Source organism: Aphelocoma coerulescens, chromosome 3 (genome assembly GCF_041296385.1).
Source record: "Aphelocoma coerulescens isolate FSJ_1873_10779 chromosome 3, UR_Acoe_1.0, whole genome shotgun sequence".
Classification (NCBI taxonomy): Eukaryota; Metazoa; Chordata; class Aves; order Passeriformes; family Corvidae; genus Aphelocoma; species Aphelocoma coerulescens.
In genome coordinates this window covers 63,496,626-63,508,778 of record NC_091016.1, presented here as the reverse complement: position 1 = coordinate 63,508,778, position 12,153 = coordinate 63,496,626, and the positions used below count along the sequence as shown (strand labels likewise).

General features: G+C 43.4%; 1 protein-coding gene across 7 annotated transcripts in view; it reads left to right on the top strand.

The window, feature by feature from the left end:
- Positions 1-5,264: 5,264 nt before the first annotated feature.
- ZDHHC14 (zinc finger DHHC-type palmitoyltransferase 14) overlaps positions 5,265-12,153 on the top strand; it is a 97,583-nt gene continuing 90,694 nt past the window's right edge. For 5 of the 7 annotated variants that reach the window (XM_069010609.1, XM_069010607.1, XM_069010610.1 and 2 more), the window contains exon 1: positions 6,548-7,832. In XM_069010609.1, the coding sequence (XP_068866710.1) occupies positions 7,582-7,832 (251 nt within the window). In that variant the 5' untranslated portion in view covers positions 6,548-7,581. Of the gene's footprint in view, positions 5,282-5,776; positions 6,332-6,547; positions 7,833-12,153 lie in introns of those variants that run through there. The other 2 variants (XM_069010606.1, XM_069010605.1) reach the window with 2 other exon arrangements.

The window sequence follows — 12,153 nt, the reverse complement described above, 5'->3', positions numbered from 1 at the left end:
AGAGTACAGATAGGTATGACCCATTTGTTTATTCAATTTAATTCAATTTATTCATTCATCATTTGTTTATTGCTCTGAAGTGCTAAGTTCATTTCCCATGCGTATTCCTAAAAAAAAAATAAAAATTTAAAAAAAAAAAAAAAGTGGTTTTAAAGAGGAAGCCCACTGAAGGAAAACAACTGGCTTGGTGAAGTGGGATTAGGATATTAGAATTTTCTGTATAGTACTGGCTGATTAAATGATGCTGTTCTGCTTTAAGCAATGATCAATACAAGGCTCTTCATGGGGAAGCAAAGCATCAAACAAACTGTAATTCACTCCACTCTTTGTGCAGTGAACTCTACTAATCCATGATGGAAGACTAAGGAAAATTATTTCCTGGCTCCAGTGAGGAAACTTTCAGTGTGACTGGTAAAACTGGAAAATTTGGGGGTTTTCCTCATGTGAGTGTACTTTCTTGGCCCTTTCTTTTGGCTGCCTCATATTCTGTGTCAGCTTCCCAGAATGAAAGACTTTTTTCTTTCCTTCAGTCAATTTAGAGCAAGACAAAATGTTCAATAGACTTAAAATAGCACACTGATAACTTCATACAATGCTCATCTTTATTTTTTTCAGTTAAAATTTTAAGATTTTGGTGCAGTTCCCTTCATCTTTGGAAACAGTCACTGATCAAGGAAGCATGGCCAGTTCCAAAAACTTCTGTATTTTAATTGCATTTTAAGGAGAATTGTCAATTTATTCTGCTGGAATAAATTAGAATATCCATAAATTCTGATTTCTATCCAAAGCAATGAAGTTATAAGGTAGGAGGCCAAAGTTAGAAGTTGAAAAACTACCAAAATATTCCAGACTTTATACGATTAGGCAATTTCAGATTTTTAAATTACAAACAACTGTGTTTCTAATGCTTCAAAACAGAAAAATGAAAGCCACCCTGATCAAGAGAGATGGTTTCAACATGCAGTGGATAAATGTAAATACAAAATTGATTCTGGTCTCCAGAACTTGCCATGAAAAAGCTCTCTCACCTCATCTTGCCTTCTAAACTCCCCCACTGCAGAGAAGTAATATATGTTACACTTTGTTCGAAGGCTGTACAATAAATGACTAGTCATCTTGGTCTTTCAAAAGCAAGACTTTAGAGACACTTAAAATCTTTTTGGAGCTGCTTAAGTTGATCACATTGCTGTAGTAAAAAACCCTATTTTTTTATTCTTTAGAGAGTGATTCTGATGTGCATTCTCACTCTCTGTTCCTGCCAACTCCTATGTAATATTTCTAGTTTGCACAAAACCTTTTTTAAGGAAATTAAGTATTTTCACAAAATGAATAGCTGGTAAGGCTCTAAAATTATGGCAGGGAGAGGTAACTTCTGAAAAACAGCACAGAAAAAGGAGAAAAATATTTGGTCAGAAAAACAGGTATATTGTAGAAAACTCTTAGGATTATGTGCTTTTAACATTGTAAACTGGCATGTATGATGTACTGTAGCATTCAGCAAGTATGGAATGGGCAAGACACTGTCAGTGTCTTGCATGGCAATGGTATTATTGCTACTTTGTTTGAACTTTTTTCATTTATTTTTCAAAATTAATGGTGAAAGATATGTAAAATGTGCCTAGAAAATGTGTCCACGGCAGTGCCTAACTTACTTTCCATTTGTAAGAATAGCAGGACTTTCAGTTCAATATTTGACACTTCAGGTATTTTAGGTATTTGTTTATATAATCCCCCTTTTTTGATTGGAAGCAAAAAGCAATTTGGCAGCGTTGGATATATGGTGTACAGAGATCTTACGTCCAAAATGCTACAGTTTGCTAGTTTGTGGTTTTTTAATCATTTAAATACTTTTCCTGATACTGCTTCCAACACATTCAAGCAGATTCTGCCATGAAGTACGGTACCAGATGTTCTAAATATGTAAGGTGATGTGTCATCAGAGCAAATCAGCTTCCCTGTTGTTTTAAGACTTGCCCTTTTGACACCTCCACGCTGTAGACAGGGTAAGAGACAACAATTTCCAGCAGCAACAGCTTTTTCATTAGCACTTGTCTAACAGAAAGATAGTCTGTCTTGGTTTCTTTTAAGCCAGGTAACATTGCTGCATCATATTCATCTTTTGCATGAGATCAACCTGAGTCAAAACAAAGAAATCAGAAGAATACATACTGCAACACAGGATCCTAGAAAGTTTTATGAAGGGAGAATATTTGTCATACCTACTGTAAGATTTCAACTATTTAGTGCCTCAAACCAATTTTCATTAATGTGAATAAACAATAATAAATGCTTTCAGGAATAATGTTGAATTGTGTGAAATATTACTATATTTAGTGTTTTTTTAGGGGAGTTTTCAAATTGTTTTCAAAAAAACTTCAAAGAGGTATTGACGTAAAAGATATGATTAATACTTTTAATTCCAATGCAATACTAATACTGATTAGGGACTAAAACAGGCTATCATGTGAAAAGTACAATGTGTAGGACTGTTAGAATCAAAGTAGATTCACTATTGAAAATAAAAGTGTGTTTGTTCTCTGAATTTGACTTTTAGAATTATTTTTCACGGCACTCCTCAAATTCCTTTATGTATTTCTCTCAGTTAATATGCCTGACGTTCACTTCTCAACTATAACGTCTTAAAACCCAAGGGAAGGACTGTGGCATGAGACAGCAGCTTGAACGAGGTGTTGGTATTGTTTACAAGTGTTTTGCTTTTGAAGAGTGTTTCTGAAATTAGCCTGAGTGCTACCTGTGCAGATAAGGCAACAATGACATTTTTGCATAAACTATTTGCTCTATTTGTGAATGTCTAAAATATTCCGTAATCTCAGGAGAGAACAGTGCCATTTGACATGATACAGTCATTAATATTGTCAAAGCACTGAAGATAGAGCTCCAGCAATATGCTAATAAAAACCCAATGAAGACTAAAAGTGCTTGTCAGTGAACCAAAAAAATTCTGTCAGCAGCGTTCTGAATACATAGATGCTGTATTCATTAAGAAAGAAAGAAAAGTGATTAGCTGTTTATAAAGACCATTTCAAAGAATAAAAAATGCTGTGATATCTAAGTTATGAGATTGCAGGCAAACTGTTGACAACAGGCACTACAAGAGGAGGAGGAGATGGGAAGGAATAATGCAGCAGCATCTATTACAGGTGTGGAAAAAGGATGCCAATGCATTTTCATGAGAGATGATATCAGAAACTATTTTTACATCCTGCTGCCAAAGGACTACTTCTTTACACCTTGCAGAGGGAGACACCCCTCCATATTTTTCCCATGTGTCATTAACATTGCCAAAATTATTTCTGTGTATCAATAAAATTGATTGTAGAATCACCAAGAGAGTGTCTACCAGGCTACCCTGTGTAATTTAGTTACCAAAGTAATTAATTTCCTCCAAGTAAAGGGAAGTTACCCAGTGCTGGTCAGTTGGTCCCTTTGTATCAGGATCACTGTTTAGGGATAAAGAATTAGCTTATTGTATTAAAGGAATAAATACTCCATCTCAAAATTCAAAATGAAATTATGAAAACAGAAAACACATTGCCTGAGAACTCAGCTGCAGCCTCACGTGTTTTTGCTGTCTCTCCTAGGACAGCATTCAGCCATGAGAGACGCAGGTGGATTGTAATCAACTTTTTTTCTCAACTTTTTACTAAAGTTTTTCCGTGTGCTTTTGGCTTTTCTGAACAGTGTTGATTCCTACCACATGTCCCAAACTAGTCCATTCTCTATAGCTTACACAGCTCTGCTAGTACATTGCAAAACTTTAAAAGCTGAATCAAAATTAATCTTTTTAGCACTGTTTATGCCTGCTTATCCCTAGCAGATCATAAAATTATAGAATCATTTCGTTTGGAAAAGACCTTTAGGATCATTGCGTTCAACTGTAAACCTGGCACTGCCAAATCCGCCATGTCCCTAAGCACCACATCTACAGTCTTTTAAATACCTGCAGAGATGCTGATTCCACCACTTCCCTGGGCAGCCTGTTCCATTGCTTGACAATACTTCTAGTGTAGAAATTTTTCCTAATATCCAATCTAAACCTTCCCTGGCACAACTCGAGGCCATTTCCTTTTGTCCTGTTGCTTGTTATTTAGGAGAAGAGAACAACCCCCACCTGGCTGCAACCTCCTTTCAGGTAGTTATAGAGAGCAGTGAGCTCTCCCCAAGCCGCCTTTTTTCCAGGCTAAACAACCCTCGCCACTTCAATTGCACATCATAAGGTGCTCCAGACCCATCACCAGCTTCACAGCTCTTCTTTGCATGCATACGGAGAACATACTAGGCAGAAATAACAGCAGGCAGCTTTGAGAGTGGTTCTGCCTTAACTGTGGGAAGCCTCCCTGGGTTTTCCCTGCCACCAGTGCCAGTGTGAGAAGGGCTTGGTGCAGGATTGCATTCATGGGAAAGTGTGTCCTTCATGGCTCATATCTTTCTGGGATGCGTAGTACTTTCTGGGATGTGAAGTCAGGACACAGTGAGGGTCTGTACAAACATGTCAGCATTGGTGGACAAGCCTTGTACTTCCAGCAGTGTGCCCACGTGGAAAAGAAGGCCAGTGGCCATCCTGGCCTGTATCAGGAGTAGTGTGGCCAGCAGGACCAGGGAAGTAATTCTTCCCCTGTACTTGGCACTGGTGAGGCTGCACCTTGAGTTCTGTGTCCAGTTCTGGGCCCCTCAGTTTAGGAAGGATGTTGAGACTCTGGAGCGTGTGAGGATAAGGGCAATAAGGCTGGTGAAGGGTCTGGAACACAAATCCTCTGAGAAGTGGCTGAGAGAGCCGGGGTTGTTTAGCCTGGAGAACAGGAGGTTCAGGGGAGACCTTATCACCCTCTACAACAACCTGAAAGGAGGTTCTAGCCAGCTGGGGGCTGGTCTCTCAGGCAAGCAGCAACAGGACAAGAGGACACAGTCTTAAGCTGCCCCAGGGGATATTTAGGGTCAACATTCGGAAGAAGTTCATAACAGAAAGGGTAATTGAACATAGGAATGGACTGCCTAAGGACGTGGTGGAGTCACCATCCCTAGAACTGTTTTTAGGAAAAGACTGGATGTGGCACTTTGTGCCATGATCTAGTTGACAAGACGGTGTTACATCACAGGTTGGACACGATGATCTCAAAGGTCTTTTCCAACCTAGCTGACTCTGTGATTCCAGCAGCATAATGGAGCCTGTGGATGCCGCCGGTGGAGCAATGAAGCATCGGCGTGCAGGAGGAGGGACGGCCGCGCGCTGGCCCAGCAGCGGTGCAGTCGAGCACTCCGGGTAGGTGGGACGGGAACCACCTCTCGTTATGCCGGGTGACCCGCAATGCGGGGGGGGCTGCGCGGCTCCCGACGGAACGGGGTTCCAGCGCCGGCCCTCCGGCCTGACTGGAAGACAAGCCCGGGCATAGGTCCCCGCCGCGGCGGAGGGCACGTGGGGCTGCCGGGGAAAAGCGGGGCCGTGCATGGGGCGACGGATGCGGGGCACGGCCAGGCCGGGCCGGGCCGGCCCGCGCGGAGTCTCCGCCCGCCGAGAGCCGCCGGGGCAGCCCGGCCCCGCCCCGCCCCGCCAGGACGGCTCGGAAGGCATGCTGGGGCTTGTAGTCCCGCGCGACGCCGTCCCGCCTCTGACTGCGAAACTACAACTGAGGGAAACTACAACTCCCGGCGGGCGGAGGGGTGTGTCTCGAGTGCCGCGTCCGAGTCCGCACGGGGCGGGGGCTGGTCCTGCTAGGTCGGGCCCCGCGGGTGGGGCTTCCCCGTGCCCATCGTTGGCTGGCGGGACTCGCCCGCCCGCGGCCCGGCAGCGAGAGCGGGGCAGGACGCGGCCACCGGCCGGGGCTGGCGGCATACACCGCTCGCGGCTTAGCGGAGCGTGCGTCGGGGTCGGCGAGGGCTGAGCGGGAGACGGCGGCAGCGGGAGCGGGGCTCCAGCGTGGACACCCGCTGCCCGGCTCGCTACCCTGCGCCTTCAGCCCGGCCGGCGGGCGGCTGCCTGCGGGGAGGTGGCGATGGAGAAGAGTTAGTGCAGTCACCGCGCTCCAGTGGCCGAGGAGAGGGCCGGGCCGGGCTGGCTGGTGCGTGGACCTGCTGCCCTGTCGCCGAGAAGCGGCTGAGTGACCGGCCGAGGGCGGCGGAGGGTGCGCGCCTGTGTGGTCCCGTCCCCCGCCGGCTCCTCCCGCGGGCGGGCGGGCGGCCGGCGCTGCGGTGGTTACCGCCTCCCCCTGAAAATGAAGAGGTGGTGGCAGCTGCTGCTTCGGGGTCTGGCTGCCGGGGGGAAACCTGGATAGAAGCTCCTAAAGAAGGGTGAAGAGAAAGTCGCCGCTCTCTGGTTCGCGAAGGGGGAAGCCGGGCGTTTTTCTCACCTTGCTGCGGGGGCCAGAGCACAGCGAAGCCAGGGACGCCGGCAGGGAGCCGCTCCTGTGCGCCGGAGGAGGGGGCGGGATGCGGGGGGGGGCCCGGCACCGCCGCGGGCCGTGGGCGAGAGCTTGCGGCGGGGCGGGGTGCGGGCGGCCGCGGCGGCGCTGAGCCGGGCGGCGAGGATGGTGCGGGGAGGGAGAAGTCCTGGCAGAGATCTAGCGGCGGCCAAGCCTGCCTCTCCCCTGCCTCCCAACCTCCCTCCCGCGGGGCCGAGGCGCTGGGGAGCATGAGGCGGCGGCGGGGACCTGTTGTGTAGGGGGAGGCACGGGTTGAGCGGCGCGGCGGGCAGGGAGGATGAGGAGGACCTGCTCCCGAAGCGCTGGTGTCTGTCGGCGACCGGCTGTGCCCCGGGCTGCCACGGGCTCGGGAGAATCCCTTCCTGTGGAGTGGTGACAGGGGAGCTCTGCGCCCCTAGGTCTGCGCGGAGCGGCGGCCGCTTCCCGCTGGACTGCGGCTTCAGGAAGAGGAGAGCTTGAAGTGTTCTTCGGAAGCTGGAGTTGCAGCCTGGTTCCTTGCTTGCCTTTTTTTTTCTTTTTTTTTCTTTCTTCTTTTTTTTTTTTTCTCCCCTCCCCCTTAATCATTTGTTTCGCGTGTCTCTCGAGGGAACGTCTTAGGAATGGTCATTTTTAGCAGTGGAATCTGCTGCGCAAAGGAGGATTATAACAAATCTCTATGAATGATAGACTCGATTGCTAAACTTTGCCTTGACCAACCTTCTGACCCTCGGAGAAAACTCTCAGGGTGTGCGTGGGAAGGAAAAAGCCTTCCCATTTGAAAATAAACTTGATAAAAAAAGACTGATTTTTTTTTTTTTGAGAGCCTAACTGATTTATAATTACTTTTTTTTTCTTTTTTCTTTTTGTCCTGTTTTGTGATAAGTTGTTTTTAAAAGGATTGTCCTACGTGGTTGTTTTGTAACTGGTGGAGGAAGGAAGGATCCCTCTCAAGCGTTTCTGATATGACAGCTTTGGTTTCTGAAGAGTTAAGTGGTGTTTGCATGATACACCTATCGCTAGTCTGGTAGCAGACTTTTCATCATTTTATTTGCTTTTTTTATTAACTGGGGCTGGTGGAGAGGGCTCTCTTGGTCAGAAGAATATTTGCACATATATATTTGTATATATTTTTGGTGGGGTTCTCCCCACGTTTTACTCTTTCTTGATGACTCCTGGAGGTGGTAGTGGGCCCATGAAAGACTGTGAATACAGTCAGATCAGCACACACAGCTCTTCGTCTCCCATGGAGTCTCCCCATAAGAAAAAGAAATCAGTTCCCAAGAGAAAATGGGAGGTTTTTCCTGGAAGAAACAAATTCTTCTGCAATGGGAGGATCATGATGGCTCGACAGACTGGAGTCTTCTACCTGACTCTTGTTCTCATCTTGGTCACCAGTGGACTCTTCTTTGCATTTGAGTAAGTGGCTTTGAAGTCTTTGTATATTCCTTCTCCTCCTCTAGTTACTTATTTTCTGCCTGAAAGCAAAATTAACATTTTTATTTAGGAGAGAATGCTGACTGAATTCTGCTAATACTGGTTTATATAATTGAAAATATGATCTGATAAGATGCTGAGGGGTGCACAATACAGTTTGGGTTATCATACTCTGTGGAAAACTAATGAGGATTAAGGTTGAAGGGCTTTTATACTACAGGTTTCCAGCTCTTGCTGGTGGTGTTGCAAGAGGAGTGTAAAACAGCAGGTTTGGGATGACTAGGAAATGGTGAAGCTCCTTGTCTGTCAGTTACTCTGAGAGTCAAAACTGGCACATGCAAAAATACTGATCCTCTGTCACCGAACTGAATGCAAGAAAAGCAATACTTTTCATTCGTTTAGGAATCAGGCATGTTGTTTTGTTTTTTTTTTCCTCTTGAAATCATTTAATAGCTTGTCGATGGGAATTCGGAATGAGAAGAAAAAAAATAAGATCTGTACAATTTTGCATGTGCCTAGCTTTCCACCACTAGGTAACAGCGTTACTTTCTCTTTGTGATGATAACTTGTATGTGAGTTCAGTCTTAGTTTAAGCTCCATTTGCTTTGGAGGTTTGAACTCTATTTTCTAAGCCATCTTCTGGTGTCCCTCTAGGGCTTTTTTTTCTCTGTTGCTCTGGACTCCTTTTCATCTATATAAAGTGAACACACAGCGACAGCAAATCAAATATACTGATTTTTTGCTCTTATGTTGTAGTAGTTAAATTAACTACACATGGCAGTAAAGAATTAGGCACTTGATATGAGCAACATACTGTGGCTTTTATTTACTTATTTTTATTTAGGAACCAAGTACGAAGAAGTTTACACTGCTAAAACGCTTCCTATAAGAATAATTGAGTTGTCTTAAAGGGTTAGTGCTACTTTACCTGCTTTAAATTATTGTACTTGTGGCAGGATAATATGTTCAAGTTACTTTTTTCTGCAGGAAGAACTATTATTTATAACTAAGCTTCAGTGCTGCCTCCAGAAATTGTTTGTTTTGCTAAGCAGTACAGTTGAAAAACAAAGGTCATTCATTACTTAGTGTCTTCAAGCAGAAGATAAGGACATTAACAAACCCTAAATTGTACCTGTTAAATGCAGATCATCTTAACAATAGAAGTAGCAGTAAAGAAGGTAAAAATGCTCAGCAGGTAACCAGTGGCTAAATGTATATGTGAGTTCAGCAGATGAATTGTCATTAATGGGCTCCAGACTACTTTAGAGGGATTTATTAAATGTAAATCTTCTGCAGACATTATGAAGCTGCTTGAATATCATTTGAGTAGTTGAAATAACACAGTCAGTGATGGTATCCACACTGCAAGTGTGTTTACTTTCCTGGTTTTAAAGAGGTATTAAAGGTGTAATCTGATAGTATTGCATCAGGACTGGGTGCTACTCTATTCTGTTTGCCATGATTAAGCTTTTTTTCTATGTGGGCTGACACTTCTGTATGTGTGCAGTCTCATCACCTTCAGCACAGCCTCTGAAGCCTGCTGGACTTCCTGCAGATACTAGAATGTAAATGTAGGATTGAAAGTATAATGTCTTATAATCAGGATTGTAAAACTGATTTATTAAGCCACCATTTGCAATTTATTTATATGTTTTTAACATTTTGATCTTTCAGAGATAGATTTTCTTTGCAGCTGCATGATTCAGAACTGCTAGAGCAGGATATGCTGCTAGCTGTTCATTCCCTTCTGATTTCATCACTACTGTGAGCTACCTACATGCTCTACCAGAGTTGAATTCTGCAACTTCCATCATGCCTTTGAGAATATTTGCAGTGTAACCATATGTGATTGACGAGATTTTTAGTCAAGCATCTTCATATATAGTTGGTGCTTATTCTAACTGGCAGTCTTGAAACAGGGAGGATTCTTGGGTTTTATATAATATAACCATAAATTCTCTGTGTGTGTACTGGTTTTGAGTCATTCTTGTATCACTTTCACTCTCCTGAGGAAAATCAAAGTAGACGGTGGCAATGGTATTTCATTTTTATAATGATAAGGTAGATTTTGGTCTTTAGAAAGCACTTGCATTGAAAAATTATTACTCATCCTCTGAAGGCTAATTAAAACCCAAATCTAAAGACTGTGAGAATGGTGTTGAGTATGTTTGTGATGTTTAAACTGCAGAGGATTGTCAGTGTTAGAAAGAGAGGGGAGTCTCTTATTGAAGAGTGTTGCTTTCAAGCATTTTCTAGCTGTGTCTATTCCTAGTAGTGTGAAGTTACTATTTATTGATCACTGATGACATCCTGAGTGTGTTAAGTGTCACTGCCATTACTGGCTGAATATGGTTATGGCATTCCTCATTAACCAGCCGTTTATTGGATATGACAGAAATGTCTTTCAGTCCTTCATGTACCTGTGGAACAAAGTGGTTTTTAAATGAACATGTGCCATGTGTGTCTGAAATGTAAGGTCAAGCTGCCATTGAAGAGGAAGGTACCCTGTATGTTCTTGGAAATGTTTATTCTTTTTTGCTACAGTGGAAATAAATTATTTTGTTCCCTTTGGTTTTGGAAAGTTGAAAATAGGTACTCATGGTTCAGCTCATTCCCTGGTTACAGGCAGGGATGGGGGGAAGTAGGAAAGAGATTACTTTGACAGCTAATTCCTTGGAAAGCAGCATGCTAACATAAACAGTTGTCCTTTATACTTTGGCTTCATTTGCTCCTTCAGTGTGATTTCCCTCCCTTCCTTCTATTTTACTCTTGACATCCATACATCCAGAGCTGTATCTCATGTGCTTTGGAATACTCTTCAGGGAAGAAATACGTTTCTCTGAGTCAACAAATCCTACATCTCCAAAAGCAAACCTATGTCATACGTCTTGACCTGTATAGCTTTTGACATTAAGTGATGCCTTTGTAATTTCTGTTTCTTCGTATTTATGCTTTTGTCCCTTTTTTCTGCCTACTTTCTCCAGCTCCTGCTTTCAGCTGGTTTTATTCCTTTCTCTCTGTTTACTTTTATCTCTCATATACTTAAAGTGCATCACCACTTCTTCCTTTTATCATTCCATTGTTCTTTTTCATTTTCGAAGAGGTAAGCCAGAATTTGCTTAAAAGAAGAACAACATACCATGAGCTTTCAAGCAGGTAAAATATTTATAAGTCCTGCTTCCCTCCCCTTGCAAAGGAAGAGAATGCAAATAACAAGCAGTTTTATTTGTGTAACTTGTTTACTAAATGTAAAATGAACGATTGAGAGCACTTTTGGGTCCTAAGAGGGATGCTGTGCTGAGTTGTTCCTAAAAATTATGCCTATTTTAAATTGCTCAAGGTGAGACACCACAAATTACTGAATTTGTCTTTAAAATTTGGGTATGTTATCTTACCTTGAAACTTTTTCCTAACTCTAACCTTGAGTTATTTAGCTGTTTTTTCTTCTTGTAAATTTGGCCTTGTGTTGCATTTTGGTTTTTTCCTTTGCCTTGAACCAGTACCAGACGTATATTTTTTAAAACTATTTAGCACTCATTTATCAAGGTAGATGCATGTAGATGCTTAGAAAACAAGTTCCTCTCCCCAGAGCAAAGATAGCATCTGTAACTGAAGGGCACATCTGTTGCTGTATGTAGCCAGTTCAACCACTGTATTTACATGTATGTAAAGTCCTTTTTTTGTGTAATAGAGGCAGAACTAACATACTTCGTACTTACTGCATTTAGCTAGGTATACATATTCAAAAGAAATAAGAGCTCTTTATGTTTCTAGTCGTTTGGGGTACTGTTTCTGTAGGTTACAGGAAAGCAAAATGGAGGCTGAATGACATATTTAGCACAGTAGGATTTGTGAAACAAACATATTGTTGTTAAATAGCAAATCTCGTTTGGATGCACAAGATCAGGAGTTCCAGAGCAGTGGCAGATGACCTTGGCTATGTTGCTACTGTGAGTTCGTGCTGCCTCTGAGCACTCCTTTCCTCTTGGGCCTTGCTGGGCAGGTAGCAGGAAGGAACATGTCTGCACCTGAGCTGCTTCAGCTCAGGCAGACAAATTAAACTTCCCATGAAACGTGGGTTTAAGTGAAGAGGATGACTGAACTGAATTGACTCAGGCACAGTTATGTTTTCTTCTGTCAACTTACTTGCAGGGTGAGTGGCTCTGGAAGAAGGTTGAAGCAGATGGTAGGATGCTGGAAGGGCTGAAGCAGTGCAACTTTTTTCTCTGTAAATGTGAATCAGAGCTCTATCACTTCTGATACCATTTGACGCTTGCACTGATTCAACAAGCTGGAGGGTTTT